The sequence below is a fragment of the Entamoeba histolytica genome, genomic scaffold, assembly GCF_000208925.1.
Source record: "Entamoeba histolytica HM-1:IMSS scf_1104750518123 genomic scaffold, whole genome shotgun sequence".
Lineage (NCBI taxonomy): Eukaryota > Evosea > Mastigamoebida > Endamoebidae > Entamoeba > Entamoeba histolytica.
The window spans coordinates 1-15,957 of NW_001915057.1; the positions used below are offsets into that span (position 1 = coordinate 1).

The window sequence follows — 15,957 nt, forward strand, 5'->3', positions numbered from 1 at the left end:
TAATAAGTTCAATATTGTCTTAATATTTTTTTGATTAATAAAAATTTTTATTAATACATTTAAATAAATAAAATTTATTACAACTACAATGTTATTAACAAATAAATTTATATAATATTCAAGTAAATTATATTAATTATTGAATATTATCATTACATTTTATTTTATTAATTCTTTTATAAATTCTTTTATGATTCATTAAATTAACATAACAGTTATTGAATGTTCATTAGTGTTATAAGAAAGTTTAACAAATTAGTAATAAAGAATTTAACAAATAATTTAATAGTTTAATTAAAATAAGATTAACTTATTAATACAAATCAATTAATTAAATGTTAACGGAATTTGCTTCGGTTGTTCCTGGATCATGAGAGTCAAATCCAATCATTTTGTCTTCTTCTAGTAGTTCTAAAGTATACTTTTTGAAACTATAATTAATTTATTAATATAAATACAAATATTTTATATATTCATTCAACTATTATCTTTATTTATTTTCTTTATATATTTGTTATGTTATTACAACAACATCAAACAAAAAAGATGCAATACAGGAGACACCACAAAAAATACAGAAAAACAAATAATCAAAAAATAAGACTTTCACATCATCAAAGAAATATAAATGATAGAAGAATGAGTGAAAATAGATATTATCTGTATGGACAGAGATGCATGAATAATTACAATAATAATTACAATAATAATTATAACCATAACTATCACAACATTGATGATATAAATCATTTCACTCATCACTTCATTCATAATCATCGTCATAAACACTTTGATAATAATAACAACTTCAATAGAAATAAACAATACTATCATAATAGAAATAAATACCATAATAACACTCAAAGAAGATATAAACAATATCAAAATAAGAAACAAAACAGAAATCAAAGAAAAGAAATGATTGAAATACAAAATCAAGAATATTGGAAAAGACTCTTTGAAGAAGAAATTAAAATACTTACACCACAAGAAGTAGAAGAAATTAAAAATACCAAGATTAAAGAATATACATCATCAACAATATGGAGAAGATTGTATTTTCTTGCACGAGAAAAAACCAAAACAATCAGAAAGGAAGAAGAAACTATTAGTATGACGATGGAAGAAGACAATAATCAATACAAAGTAATTGAGATTAAAGACAATAAAATATATAATAACTATGTAATGAGTATTGAAAATGAAGAAGACAATGATAAAGAGTTTAATAAAAAGAAAAGAATATTAATGAAGAGAAAGAATAAATGAAAAAGGAATTACAAATAAAAGACCAAACCATAAAAAAACTAACTAAGGATATTATGGCATTAAAGAAGAAGCATGAGAAGGAGATAAACACAAAACAATGAGTGCGATAAAAAAATATTCAAATTCCATGCTGAATCTGAAAGAAAAATGTTTGAAGTAAACAATTTAACACAACAATTGCTCTTCCTGAAAGATAAATTATCTAAATTAGAAAATAAAAATACACAAGAAGAAAAGAAGAAAGATGAGGTAACTTACAATATAACAGACTCATCTGAAACACAAATTGTGAATGATCTCACCCCAATGTAGTAGTAGCTGATGAAATATCATCATGTGAAGATGATCTTCCAAAAAAAAAAAGAAAGTTAACGCAGAAATCCATTGAAGAAATGGATATTCAGCATAAGAAGATCACCACATTAGAATCAGATAATCAAAAAAAAAACAATGGAAGCAAACAGATAGAGAAGAAGAAATTTTAACATTCTATAAATGTTTTGTTTTGAAATTATTTGAAAGAAAATTAAGATGTCAACTTAAAGAAGAAATAATAGAAAGGTTAATACATGAATTTGGAATTAAAATAAATGATATTAATGAATATAAAGAAATATTAAAGAAGACATTTAAAATAAAGAATGAAAATAAAAGAGAAATCAATAGAATAATGGAGGAAGAAATAATAAAACATCAATTGAAAGATAATGAATTAAAAGAAATAATAACTAGAATGAACAAGAAAGAAGAAATAGAAGAAGAGGAAATAATGAAAATAATTAAAGAAGAAGAAATGAAAGAACAAGAAGAAGTACAATTTATTAACTATTAATATAATAATAAGAAAGTACATCAAATAATTAATATTATTAATAAAAATGAAATAATAATCAATACATTAGATGAATATTATCATTATATTAAATCTGTAGCTTCCACTATTAACATAATTAATAAAAATAAACAAGAAAGAAATGGAAAGAGAAGTATAGAAAGGATATTACAATCAAAAATATGTAGATTAAGAGATTTACTTAATAATAAACAATATATGAAATTAAAAAGAATATGACATATTAAGAAATATGATATATATCATATTAAAATAAAAACAATTGAACAAATAAACTATTATAAATACCTCCGAAAGATGAAAAGAATAGAAATAGAAACAAGAAAGAATAAATTGAAAAAGAATAAGATGCAAATATAAAATGATGAAATATGGAAAAATGCAACATCTAAATAAATCTAAAGAAGATGAATATCCAGATAATATCTCCACTATTAATTTCTGGAAAGGAATCTATGAAACTAACACTAATATAGATTTCCTGAATATTAATTTATATGAAATATTAAATGAAAATAGAATTAATAATAGAATGTCAATAATCACTCCCAATGAACTAGACTGTGATACTAAATTCGTTGATAAATTTGAAATTAAATTGAAAATGATAAAATACAAGGATTTTGGATTAAATATTTAGAACAACCAAAGAAATATTTATTAAAATTATTTAATGAATGGTTAAACAATCCTAATGAAATACCTCTCCATTTTATTCAAGGAAGGACAATATTAATATATAAGAAATGAAATAAATTAGACCCACAGAATTACAGACCAATAATTTGTTTAAATTGTCTGTTAAAAGTGTATACATCAATATTAAAGATGAAAATAGAAAGCCAATTGATGTTAAATCCAATTGAAAAACAACTTTCATTAAATCAAATTGGATGTAAGAAATATACATATGCATCAAAAGAAGGATTATTATATAACACTATAATCATTCAATTATTAATAAATAATAAATGGAAGTGGTAGAAACATACTATGACGTCTCCAAAGCATATGATAGCATTAATCATCAATTGATTAAACATTGTTTAATTTATTTTAATATCCCACTTGTAGTAATTAATAATATATTATATATATTAAATAATACACAACTTAATTTATATTATAATCAAGAAAGTGTAGGTATGATTAATGTAGAAAGAGGAATAATACAAGGTGACAGCCTATCTCCACTCTTATTTGTATTATCTATTGACATATTATCTAAACAATTAGATAAACAAATTAACAAATTAAATATTAAAATGAATGGAGAAGAAAAACAAGTCAAGTTAAATCACATATTGTATATGGACGATTTAAAGATAATGACTAATAGCCTCGATGAAATGGAAAAAGCCCACAAATTAACAAAAGAAATATTTAATGGAATAGGATTAAAAATTAATGTAGAAAAGAGTGGGATAATGAATAATATTAATATTCAAATAAATGGTGAATTAGCTGAATTACCAAGAGTAACTAATGACAATCATTATAAATATCTTGTGATTGAAATAGGAAATAAAGTAAATATTAACAACCAAGAAAATAGTTTAAGACAAAAAAATATCAAAAAAAAATAAGAGTTGAAGGAATTTTTACATTATTTTAAACAAGAATATAACCATTCAATGTTTGAATTAAAAGAATGGTTTTGAATAAGCTTTACTAATTGAACTTGAAGAAATGGGATAGCTGTTACAGTTCTTTTTCAATATTTAACAATATGAAATATAAAACCCAATTTTATTCTTCAATATAAAAAATAACTCGAATAAAACAAAAATGAGTTGTTAAAACTAATAAAATAACTTTTCACAACCAAAGAAACAGTCATCTCCTAAGATAGCGTTCTTTGGCAATGACCCAAGAGATACAAGAGAAGAGCAATTTGTAAAACAGTCATTTCCAAGAGAGGTAGTTAAGGAGGGGATTTGAATCGATTGTAACTTAACACAGTTACAAAAACTTCTATTTCCAATAGAAATAACAGACAAAGGAAGAGTAATTGTTTGTAAAGAAATACAATTAGAAAAACAAAAATCAGGAATTTTTTGAATTGGAGAATAGAAAGATACTTCTGAAAGTCGTAAACAATTATTAAAACAACCAACTTCTATTTTTGTTATTGTAGATGGAATATTAATTGATTGAAGTGTTGCACAGTCTTTAAATGATTGGTCAGATAACTTCAAGACTCCTTGAGGTAAATCAATTGATGTTAAAGAAGAACATCCACTAAAACATTGATATGGAATTACTTTTAATGAAGAAGGAAGACTTACAGCACTTAAAGAAGAACAACGGTAGAAACAATAATCTCCTAATCGAGTTAATGAAGAAGGAATGTTAATCTCTTTTAATGAAATACATCCACAAAAACAACCATTTTCAATCACCTTAATTGTAGATGGGAGAGAAATTGATGTGACTAATAAACATCCTTCAAAACAATAATTGTCTAAACGGTCAATAAACTTTTTAATACTTATTGACCTCAGAGAATGTTCATCTTGAAAACATTTATTTCCAAAGGATTTGACCTCAGTTGGTACTTCAAATGAAGTCTGATTCATATCAAATGCAACTGGGATTTTATTGATTGAATTAATAGTAGAAGGCAATTCACAACCTACAAGTTTCATTTTATTGAAAAAAAGATGTTTTCCAACAATCCAATAAGGAGCAGGGACATTAATTTCTTCTAAAGAAGAACAACCATAAAATTGTTGTCTATTGAATGAAGTTAAATTTGAAGGTATTGATAATGATTTAAGAGAAGAACAATTACAAAAGCATTGAATCCCAAAATAAGTTATTGAAGAAGGAATAGCTAATGAAGTCAAATTAACGCAAAAATCAAAACAATAATCACCAATTGAAAGTAACATTTCTGGTAATTGAATTGAATTTAAAGAGGAACATCCGGAGAAACAATTATATCCAATATGTTTTAAGGATTGAGGGAGTTTTATTTTTTTAAGGGATATGCACTTATGAAAAGTATAATTACAGAGTCTTGTTATTGAAGAAGAAAGAACAATTGAAGTTAATGAAGTACAATTCATAAATGATTTATCTCCAATTTCAACAATCGAATAAGGAACTTCGAAAATTGATAAAGAAGGACTATTACAATAACACTCTTTACCAATTTTCTTAACTTGAGATGGTAGAATATCTCCAAATTTCTTTTTATCTTCTTTTGAATAATAAATAAATTTACATGTATTTCCTTTTTTTATTTCTTTCAAACTCCTTTGATATGAAATTCTACAGTAAAAACAAATCTTCAAAGAAGATAAAGACTCATAGAAAGTGTCTTGTAAAGAAAATAAGTTATAAGTGTTTATGTTAGGAAAGAATTTTATTGTTTCATCATTTAATGGTATTGGATTTGATTTAAAATATTCAAGTAAATGTTGAAACTTCTTTGAAGAAAGAATAATATTTTTATAATCATCTATGGTTTCAAAATATAGAGCGACTTGTTGAATTGAATCAATATTTAAAGTGTGTTTCATAGAAATGAAATTTATAGATCTAGTTAAAACAATACTAGAAGAAAGAAAAGCAAGGACAAAGGAAACAATTTGACATGAGGTTTTTTAAGATGATAAATTCCAAGGAGAGAAAGTCATGTTATTTTTAATGTAGAATCTGAAAATAAAATTCTTCAAATAAAGAAATTCTTCCACCTCCTTCTTCATTCATATTATATTGAAATTTTAATAGTTTTTTTTTGATATATTAATTTTAATAAATAAATTTAATTATTCATAACAATTATTCATTCAATTCTTCATTAATTTGATTTGGGGTTGTCTGATTTTGTTTCTTTTTACCTTTAACTTTTGACTTTCTAAAAGGTAATGAATATGGGTGTGTTTCAATAATAATTCGTTCTTTTTCTTTACTTGTCCTAAAATCAACACTATTGGGTTGTTCAATTTTTGTCATTCTTACAGTATTAATTTCAAGTGGACTTGGAATAGATTGTTCTGCTGGAATAAGCATATTTAATGAACACCGATCAAGTACTTGAAAGGGGGCTAAAGAGTCTACACTAAGTTGTTTAGTAACAATACCAATAACATTAATTTTTTTATCACAAATTCTAATTAATAACTTGTTTTTACATTTTTCAGAATGAACAGGGAGTGTTGATGCACATTTATCATTTGGCCTAAATGAAAACGTTAGTTTTTGTGTTGTTCCTTGAAAATAATTTTTTATAACTGTTTCTCCTCCAAAACAATCAAGCAGTGGTTTTACTTTTTCTTCAAATGGAGCATTTGGATTTTTAACAAATCCAGGAAATTGAATAACAGAAAACTCAGGTAATTGTTCTTCCATTAAATAATAAAATTATTAAGATATATTTTTGTCAGTTTTATTTTCTTACTACCAAGACTTTTTTAAAAAAAGAATCAATTCATAGTTGGGAAATACATGTTCATTGAATTTGAATAAACTTTGTTAACAAATTCAAATAAAGAAATATGTTTGATACTTGACATGATTATTGCAATATCAATAATGTTAGATGGTTCATTTCTTCTTTGAACATATTTATTTCTTTGATATTTCTCTACTTTGACTCCAAAATCTTTCTCTTTCAAATACTTAAATCCTGCAGATGTTTTTTTAATTCCACAATAAGGACAATCAGTTTCAATATGAAGACGTTCAATTGGTATTTGTTTCATAACATTTAATAACTCAATTGATTGTAAGGAATTTCCTGTAACACCAATATCCCATCCCTCATTTAGTATTTGATTCATTTCTTCTTCTGTTCCATCAAAACAATGAACAACTCCTTTACAGCCATTATATCCTAATTCTTTATTTAATTGACATAAATCTGACCAAGATTTTCTACAATGAAAGAAGAAAGGCAAATAAGGATATTTTTGATGAAGAATGCTTAATGTACGATATCCACTAAGTTGAGTTTCTTTATCAGAAAATTGAAGTCTTTCATAATCTAATCCAATTTCTCCTATAGCCACAACTTTATCAATATTTTTTTCACATAATAAAAGTAGTTCATCTAAATATCCTTCTTGTTTTAACTCATTTGTACGAGTTGGATGAACACCAATTGTAGTAACCAATTTAATGTTAGTTAAATTTTGGTACTTATTAATGATTTCAATAGCTTTCTTAAAATCGTTAAGACAACCTGATGTAATAATAATATGACTTAATCCATTTCTTTCAGCACGTTGAAGTACAACATCGATATCCTCTTCATGGTAGTGTTTTCCATGATAATTACCAAAATAATTGTCATCAGTCAAATTTGCACCAATATCAATAAATTGTTGTGCCATTAAGTTAATATTTCTTTTCTTTTTTTTTTATTCAAGTTTTAATAGAACTATTATATAATTAAAAACAGAACTAAATATTTGTTATTCTAATTCTATGAGTATTAGTGATTTAAAAATTTGGATTTCATTGTATTATAAGAATATTTTAATGCTAGTTGGTCCAGAATTAATTATTACACCATTAGCATTAAAATATGCAACAACGTATTATGGGTGTTTTCTTATTTTTATTGCTTTATTAATAAGTTTTCTCACAGTATGGTTAACTTATAAACTTAATTTAAAAGCACAATTTGATAGTATTTATGAAATTGCATGGAGATTTGGAGGTAATTCATTACGTACATTTACTAAGGTAGTACAACTAATTTATAATTTAGTTCAAGTGTCAATATATGTAACGTTAATTTCTGCATTACTTGAATTTTTATTAAACCATGCTCGTGGAGAAGCTCATGGACTTCTTATGACATCAAATGAAATTCTTAAAATAAGTATTCATTTCATAGTATTTCTTCTTTCTATTCTCTCATTTTCTCCATTAATATCTAAACTCTCAGTTCATTCTCGAGTATTATCTGTTATTGCATATATTTTATTATTAATATCTTCTATTGCACATTTTATTCATTTTAAATTAAACCCAAATTATGAAAGTATTAAAGAAAATTTAAAAGTACCAAATTATACATTTGGTGATGGATTTTCTATTTTCCCTTATTTTATTTGTATTTTCGCTACTCATAATAATCTCCCATTAGTTTCTCCTTCAATTAATGCATCAACAAATGTTAAATTTAGTGCTTTACTAGCTGCTTTATTAACAATTGGAGTTTATGCAATTTTATATGGTAATTTTGTTTATAACACATTGTTTTCAGAAACACATGCTATTCCATTATTATTTTATCCATCAGATTTTTATGATACAAATAACATTCTCTTCACTATTGATGTTTTTGTTGCATGTCTATTTATTTCAACTTTCTTTTTAGCAGTCCCATCATTGTTTACTTTTATTCATGACCTTATAGATGAACAATTTTTCAGTGAATGGCAACCATCATTAATTAGAAGAGCTGTAATTTGTTTAATATTTACTTCCTTTGCTGGAATGCTTTCAGCATTATTTTGGATGGATGATATTCAAATTGCTTTTAATGGAGCAGTTTGTGGAGTTATAATGATTTATTTCATCCCAGGTATTGTTTCTTTTGTTTATGGTGGTAAAATCAAAATTATTTCTTTAATTGTTGTTGTATTAGGTATTATATGGTTTGCTATTGGTATTGTTTATGTTGCACTTAGTTTAGTTCTTGGAGTGTCTGATACTATAGCCAACGCACGTTTATAATGTTACTCTAGAATTAGTACTAAATCCAAATTATCGAAAGAGAAATGGTTTTAATTATAATTCATTTTTGTTTTGTTTATTCCGCTTTTCTTCTATTTTTTAAATTTTTACCTTCCAAATAGACAATGTCTAAATAGGATTTAAGTCTTATCCAAACAAATAAGGTATTATATATTTTGTTATTAAATCGAATTAATATTTCAAGTCATTTGAAATATTCTATTTAAAATTGTTTTTTATTCATAAAATAATTGTTACAGAGTTATTGTATTTGAATATTCAATGAATTTAATTTCTTTTCTGATTAAGAAGGAACAAAAACTTTAAAAGGCATACGAATAAATTTTGTTTATTTTTTCTTAGAAAATAAGTATATTTGTTATGTTGTTTTTCTATCTTATGTATCAATGATAAAATGAATAGATTAAAGTGAGTTTGGACCATATTAGCAACTGAAGAATGGCACAACAATGTACCATGAGTTATGAAAGAAGTACAAAAGAATTTGTTCTTATTATATTTTCATTTAATGGATTTCTTTCAAAAAAGGAAATTCTTGACGTTTGAAATTTATGAAACAATAGATATAGATTATCAACAACATTAATGACGGAAAGAAAAACAAAAGGATAATAATCAAAAAAAAAGTAAAATGTCGTTGTGTTATTTTATTTATTCATTTCAACATTTTTTCCTATTTTTAATTTGTTTTTATTGAGTTTTGAATGCTTATGTCCTGAAATAACTTTTTTCAAAGATATTTCATCAACTTTTATTTTCATTTTTATTGTTTATGACAGAAAACAAAGACAAAATATGTTTATATTGTAGTCAAGTTGTTTCATTTTCTTTTTGTCAAATAGCATTATCGTTATCCATACAATTAAACCTTCATTATTATTTAAAAAGATTTGACTCTGCATTACAAAGAATATTAATTTCTACACTATTTTGTTGTTTAATAAATACAATGGATGATTTAATATTCAAAGGTATATTGACTATTTATTGGAAAACCATTATAATACAAGTTTTAATAGCTTCAGTATTACAAATAGAATCATTTACAAAATGGCTTCAAAATACACCTATCATTACCGATATATTTAGTATTATATCTTCATTAGAAATAGCTACATGTTTAGTATCAAAATATATACTAAGAATAAGAGATGGACAATGTACAATTATTTGTTTTTTGAATGCTCTTTTTGCAAGCTATGGAACAGGTGCATATTTAACAATACTTAAACTTATATTTGGTGTTCCACTTCCAAAAAAAGGAGGAAGGATGATACCATCTGATTTTATAAACGGTCTTTTGTTTTTAATTATATTTCATAGTGTATATTCATGGACTTCTTCATTTTTTGTAGAGATACTTACTATTCTTTTTGCTATTGAAAAGGCAGCAAACAGTATCATTTTACGGCATTATGGCTTTTCTATAATAGATTCTTTTTTGTAAAAATTTTTATTTTTAAAAACTAAAAAATTTAATATAACTAAGATGAACAACGAAAAAACACCTTATTATATTGATTACGATGATTATTCATTTCAAAATAAAGAAAAAATAATATTTGACACATCAGTTATGGAACAATATATGAGCATGAGTCTGTCAAAATCTTTTGAAGATCAACATAATCAATTAGAATTACCACCATTGACATTTTGTTATTTATTAAAACCAGGTGAGGATGTTATCAAAGTAGATGGATTAGAAATTAATCAAATGGGAGACCCTGGATTAAAATTTCAAGAATATATCCTCCAACATATAGAACCATCTAAATCATATGAAATAGCAATTTGCCAATCAATTGGAAGAAGAGGAAAAATGGAAGATACTGTTGTTGTAGATTGTTCAAGTATAGAAGGAACTGATATTATTGGAGTATTTGATGGACATAATGGAAAGGATGCAGCTTATTTATGTACTGAACAATATATTAAAACTTTTAAAGAAAATGAAGGGACTTTTGAAGCAAAACTTATTAAAACTCATAAACAATTACATGACAAATCATGTGAAACAAGTAAATCTGGAACAACTTCAACAGTTGCATTTATTGATAAAGACACTATACGAATTGCTTATTGTGGAGATTCTCCTGCATATATATATAAAAACAATAAAATTAAAAAAATTACTAAAGAACATAAAGCAACAAATAGTGCTGAAGTAGAACGTATTGAAATGAATGGAGGAGTTGTATTTGGTATGTTTGGAGTTAAAAGAGTTAATGGACAAATTATGGTAACCCGAAGTATTGGAGATCCTTCTCTTCATCCACCATTAACAACTGAACCTGACTTTATTAAACTAGAAAAAAAAGGTATTGAATTATTATTTTTAATGAGTGATGGAATTACTGATGGTGTAACTGAGAAAGAATTAGAAGATATTATTAGTAAGAGTGGAGGAATGTTTAATATAGCTTTTGACACATTAAAACTAGCATATGTAAATGAGAGTAGTGACAACTTAACTTTTATTGTAATAAAAATCAATTAAATTCTTTTTAACAACAATCATTCTTTATTATTATTTAATGTAGTAAATATTTTTATTATTGAACATGTCGTTTAGCTGTTCCAATTACACAGGTATTTACTTTAGTTGCAAACCTTAATGAAGATATTGTTTCTAATGTGTCTTGTTGATCAGATGAAATATTAACAAACATTAATGTTTTTGAATCACTTCCAAGACAATTTTGAAGAAGTTCTGTTAATTTACTATTTCTATATGGAATATGACTATCTTTATTTGCAATAGCAACAATAACATCCCCTAGTGCACTTAAACTTTTATTAATATTTTTTGTTTCTTCTAATCGTTCTCCTTTTGCTCCACTTTCATCTAATCGTTCACTACCAGCCAAATCTACTAGTGTTAATCCTCCAAATCGTTGTTCATTTGATCCAATATTTCTTCCACATAAATCCATCATAAATATTGAATGTGATCTTGAAGATTGTGCATTACATTTAGTTGCTGCAACTGCTCTATTACGTGTTGCTATATTAATAAGATGGTCAACTTCTTCTGCTTCAGAAACTTCAATAACATTTGCTTCTGGTAGTATTACTAATGGTCCATTATATTTAATTTGGAGTTTTTTTGATTCTTCTTCATTTACTAATAAATCAAAAATGTTGTTATTATAAATTTCAACATATTTAACACTAATTTTAAATTGCCATCCTAATGTTTTTAATTCTTCAATTGCTGTAAATATTTTATGAACAGTAAGTGGAATCATTCCAGGTTTATCATTTGTTCCTTCCATTGTGTATGTTTTCCCACTTCCTGTTTGTCCATATGCAAAAATACATGTTTGATATCCATCAAGACTTGATTGAACTAATTGACTTATTTCTTCAAAAACATCTTGTTGTGTTGAATCACTATCAAATGCTCTATCAAATCCAAATTTTATTTTTTCTTTTTTTCCACTAAAGTTAATTGAATTAACAATAACAGCATTATCACCAGTTACACCAACACTAATTCCTTCATTTTTTAATGGTGGTCGAACTCTACAAAATACTCTTACATTTCCTTTTAATTCCATTACCTCATTGTGAAGTTTTCTTCTTTCTTTTTCTGAATGAATTAACTTATCTTCAGTTTTTTCTAATTCTGATTGTAAAAATTGATTTTGTTTATTAAGACTTTGGATTGTTTCTAATAATTCTTGTATTTTATTTTGAGCATTTGCATTCATTTGTTTTTCCATTTCCCAATTCCCATTAGTTGTTTCAACAGTTCTTTTAAGTACATTGAGTTGATTTTTTAATGATTCATTTTCAAATAAAATTGATTGTTTCTCCATTTCAACATTTTTTATCTTTTCATTATTTAATTTTAATTCTGATTCTACTTTTTCTAATTCTTTTTTTAATTCGTTTTGAACTGGGTTGACAAGAACTTGATTTGCTCCAATAACCTCTGTCCTTTCTATTTCATCCTTTTTTAATTGTTGTAATTTTTCTTCCATTATTTCTCCTAATAATTTTGTTAATTCACTTGTATCAAATGTTGGTTGTTTAGTAAAGGTAGGAATTGGCTTTGAACTTGATAATTTTAATGAAGAATGTTTTGTGTTATTTTGTGGTTTTGTAATAGTACTTTCCTTTATCAAACGAGGTTTAGATGCGTTATGATGTCTTATTAAAGGTGTACTTCTAAACAATGGTGGAACTTTAGAAAAGTCAGGAGGTGGTTGTGCTACATGTTTATAGAGATCGTCTGAATGTGGAAGTGACATTTGATCACCAATAACTAAAATTTTCAGATTTTTTCTCTTTTAGTCAAAAAATTATGTTTTTTTTTGGTTTTTCTAATTGGTGAGTTGGTCATGTCATAAGTAAAAGCAAAACACCAATTATTCAACAAGAAGACCTACAAACTGAAACTATACATTAAATGAAAAAATTGCTCTCTCATGTTTTGATTATATAACAATATAACTGTTTTGTAGTTTTTTTTTAATACAACATCCACGAATATCTTATTGAATTTTAATTTTTATTAAATCACCTTTTCACCATTGTCATAACTCTTTTCTTTAAAAAGTAAAAGTCCTTAAACTCTTCTTTTGTCAAGGACAAAAGAAAATAATTGTTTTTGAGTCTTTTTATGAATCATCAAAGAGAGATAAGAGAATGATGAAATAAAGAATTAATAGTCGAGAGAAGAATACAATTTTATTCTAAAGGCAGTATAATTAGAAGTTAATGAAAATGACGTGTAAACCATTATGATTATAATGCTAAATAAAAAAATACAAGTGAACTTAAAAAAAAACCCTATTATTTAACATAAAAAAAAAAAGAAAATAAAGAAATTTAGCTCTAACTTTTTTTAGTTTTTAAAATTAAATATCAAATCCCAAAAAAACCCTTAGACTATATAACACAGAGAAATAATCTTAAAAAAACATTCATAATGGCTGCCGAAGGAGAAGCTGCACCAGCTCCAATTGTTTTCAATCTTGATTCATGGAAAAGAACTTATTCAAATGAAGAAGTTTCTGTTTCTATTCCATGGTTCTTTGATAACTTTGATGCCAAGGAATATTGTGTCTATTTCTCCAAATATAAGTTTGAACTTAATCAACCAATGCAATTTATGGTTAGCAATCTTGTTGGAGGTATGTTCCAAAGACTTGAAAGATTTAATAAAATTGCTTTTGGTTCAGTTCTCATTTTCGGTAATGAAAAACCATTCCAAATTGAAGGAGTTTGGGTTTTCAAAGGAACTGAAATGCCAAAGGAATTAAATGATTGTGATGATGTTGAACTTTATGATTGGAAGAAACTTGATCTTGTTGCTGATAAAGCTCTTATTACTGAATATCTTGCATGGGAAGGAGATTTTGGAGGAAGAAAAGATTTCGATGGTAAAGTTTTCAAGTAAAAATTGATTCCTTTTTTACTTTATATCTGAATTTTTTTTGTGGTATTCATATAAATTTAATGTGATGAATTATAATAATACAATACAAGTTGTTAATGAATTTTTCAAAAGAAAAAGGAAAAAATAAAAAATAAGAAAACAGGTTTTGGAGGAATTAAAATACCCAATCTTAAAAAAATTTAGTAATTATGTCAACGAATAGAAAGGTACAAAGTGACATCGATAAAACTCTCAAAGTTATGAATGCAGGGTTTGCAGAATTTGATGAGATTAGAGAAAAATTAGATGAAACTGAAGGAGGGCATCAACATGAAAAAATAGAAGCAGATCTTAAGAAGTCATTAAAAAAATTACAAAAGTGCAGAGAACAAATCAAAGGTTGGTTACAAACTGAAATTAAAAATAAAAATCAATTAACAGAAGCTAAGAAACAAATTGAAGAAAGAATGGAGGCATTTAAAGAAATAGAAAGAATTAGTAAAATTAAACCTTACTCAATTGAGGGATTAGCACGAGTAAGTGATAGTGGATCTGTTGAAGAACAAAGTACAGAAGAAGAACAAACATGGATTGAACAAATTATTAATAATTTAGAGAGCCAAATTGAAGATTTAAATAGAGAGAAAGAACCACAAAAAAAGAAAAAACAATCTCAACAAAAGAAAAATCAAATTCTCAAACAAATTTCTATTCTTCAAAGCCATATTGAAAATTTAAATGTTATTGATAAGGCATTAAAATATGGATTTTTAGATGATGAAGATGTTTGTTTATTATTATTATTATTAATATTTTAATATAAACAATTTAATATTTATTTAATAGGTAAATGAATTCCAAGAAGAAGTTGAGATGACTGTTGAAAGTAAAATGATTACCAATGATGATAGTATTGAACTATACAAACGATTTGATTTAGAAAGCTTAAAATTGCAAATCCAGCAAGAAGAATTAGAAGAAGAAGAACGTAGAAATAATGAAATACAAAAAGAACAACCAGAACATGATGAAAATAATATTACTCAACAACATAAAACTAAACAGTCTCAACTCCCATTAAAAGAAGTTCAATCATCTAAGGCTGTTCAAACAAAAAGTGCACAACAAATTATTAAATCACCAACACAACAAGTCAAAACAAGTCTTAGTCCTGTTCAAAAGCAACAACCTTCTCCCCATCAAACAACAACTCAAACATGTAAAGGTGAAAATAAAAATCAAACACTACAACGGACAAGTAATACACCGACGAAACAAACTACAGAATGTACATCACCAGTGATTGATGAAAAAACACTACAAACTATCAAAGATATTGAATTTTCATATAATAGTATGATACAATTTCATCATCAACAATCTCCTAAAAGAAAACCTAGTAATTTAACGTTACCTAAATGGTTCCCAACACAACCTATTCCATTTGACTTTAAATCAAATAAAATAGAAGATGAATTTCTTATGTTTTTGTTTTATTATGCACAAGGAACAGAGTTACAATTACAGGCGGCTGAGATGTTAAAACAAAGAAAATGGAAGTATCATAAAGGATACCAAAAGTGGTTTAAAAAATTAAATGACCCAATTTATACGTCAGAAGTTTCAGAAAATGGAGAATATTGTTGTTTTGAATATGAATCTTGGAATACAGTTTCTAAATCACACTTTACATTTTTTAACAATTTTATGGAGAATTAATACTACATTA

The 15,957-nt window shown here is 25.4% G+C and overlaps 9 protein-coding genes across 9 annotated transcripts, besides 2 other annotated features; 5 read left to right on the top strand and 4 right to left on the bottom strand.

Annotated features, from left to right (window-relative positions):
* Nucleotides 1-544: 544 nt before the first annotated feature.
* Nucleotides 545-1,277: a repeat region.
* Nucleotides 1,198-3,665: a repeat region.
* A 259-nt stretch (nt 3,666-3,924) lies between these two features.
* Nucleotides 3,925-5,649, bottom strand: EHI_119470 (uncharacterized protein; the record flags this gene model as incomplete). The annotated part of the gene is made up of 1 exon (XM_646376.1): nt 3,925-5,649. One exon carries the CDS (start codon nt 5,647-5,649, stop codon nt 3,925-3,927), a length of 1,725 nt encoding a protein of 574 aa, XP_651468.1.
* Nucleotides 5,650-5,911: 262 nt separating this feature from the next.
* On the bottom strand, nt 5,912-6,481 carry EHI_119480 (uncharacterized protein; the record flags this gene model as incomplete). The annotated part of the gene is made up of 1 exon (XM_646377.1): nt 5,912-6,481. One exon carries the CDS (start codon nt 6,479-6,481, stop codon nt 5,912-5,914), a length of 570 nt encoding a protein of 189 aa, XP_651469.1.
* A 74-nt stretch (nt 6,482-6,555) lies between these two features.
* Nucleotides 6,556-7,464, bottom strand: EHI_119490 (hydrolase TatD family protein; the record flags this gene model as incomplete). Its single annotated transcript, XM_646378.1, has 1 exon — nt 6,556-7,464. The coding sequence occupies one exon, from the start codon at nt 7,462-7,464 to the stop codon at nt 6,556-6,558; it is 909 nt and encodes a 302-aa protein (XP_651470.1).
* Nucleotides 7,465-7,558: 94 nt separating this feature from the next.
* Nucleotides 7,559-8,818, top strand: EHI_119500 (uncharacterized protein; the record flags this gene model as incomplete). Its single annotated transcript, XM_646379.1, has 1 exon — nt 7,559-8,818. The coding sequence occupies one exon, from the start codon at nt 7,559-7,561 to the stop codon at nt 8,816-8,818; it is 1,260 nt and encodes a 419-aa protein (XP_651471.1).
* A 793-nt stretch (nt 8,819-9,611) lies between these two features.
* On the top strand, nt 9,612-10,286 carry EHI_119510 (uncharacterized protein; the record flags this gene model as incomplete). Its single annotated transcript, XM_646380.1, has 1 exon — nt 9,612-10,286. The coding sequence occupies one exon, from the start codon at nt 9,612-9,614 to the stop codon at nt 10,284-10,286; it is 675 nt and encodes a 224-aa protein (XP_651472.1).
* Nucleotides 10,287-10,328: 42 nt separating this feature from the next.
* On the top strand, nt 10,329-11,339 carry EHI_119520 (protein phosphatase domain-containing protein; the record flags this gene model as incomplete). Its single annotated transcript, XM_646381.1, has 1 exon — nt 10,329-11,339. One exon carries the CDS (start codon nt 10,329-10,331, stop codon nt 11,337-11,339), a length of 1,011 nt encoding a protein of 336 aa, XP_651473.1.
* A 55-nt stretch (nt 11,340-11,394) lies between these two features.
* EHI_119530 (kinesin, putative) lies at nt 11,395-13,098 on the bottom strand (the record flags this gene model as incomplete). Its single annotated transcript, XM_646382.1, has 1 exon — nt 11,395-13,098. One exon carries the CDS (start codon nt 13,096-13,098, stop codon nt 11,395-11,397), a length of 1,704 nt encoding a protein of 567 aa, XP_651474.1.
* A 680-nt stretch (nt 13,099-13,778) lies between these two features.
* On the top strand, nt 13,779-14,249 carry EHI_119540 (eukaryotic translation elongation factor 1 gamma, putative; the record flags this gene model as incomplete). The annotated part of the gene is made up of 1 exon (XM_646383.1): nt 13,779-14,249. The coding sequence occupies one exon, from the start codon at nt 13,779-13,781 to the stop codon at nt 14,247-14,249; it is 471 nt and encodes a 156-aa protein (XP_651475.1).
* Nucleotides 14,250-14,437: 188 nt separating this feature from the next.
* EHI_119550 (CCR4/NOT transcription complex subunit 3, putative) lies at nt 14,438-15,947 on the top strand (the record flags this gene model as incomplete). Its single annotated transcript, XM_646384.1, has 2 exons — nt 14,438-15,013; nt 15,075-15,947. The coding sequence occupies 2 exons, from the start codon at nt 14,438-14,440 to the stop codon at nt 15,945-15,947; spliced, it is 1,449 nt and encodes a 482-aa protein (XP_651476.1).
* Nucleotides 15,948-15,957: the final 10 nt, after the last annotated feature.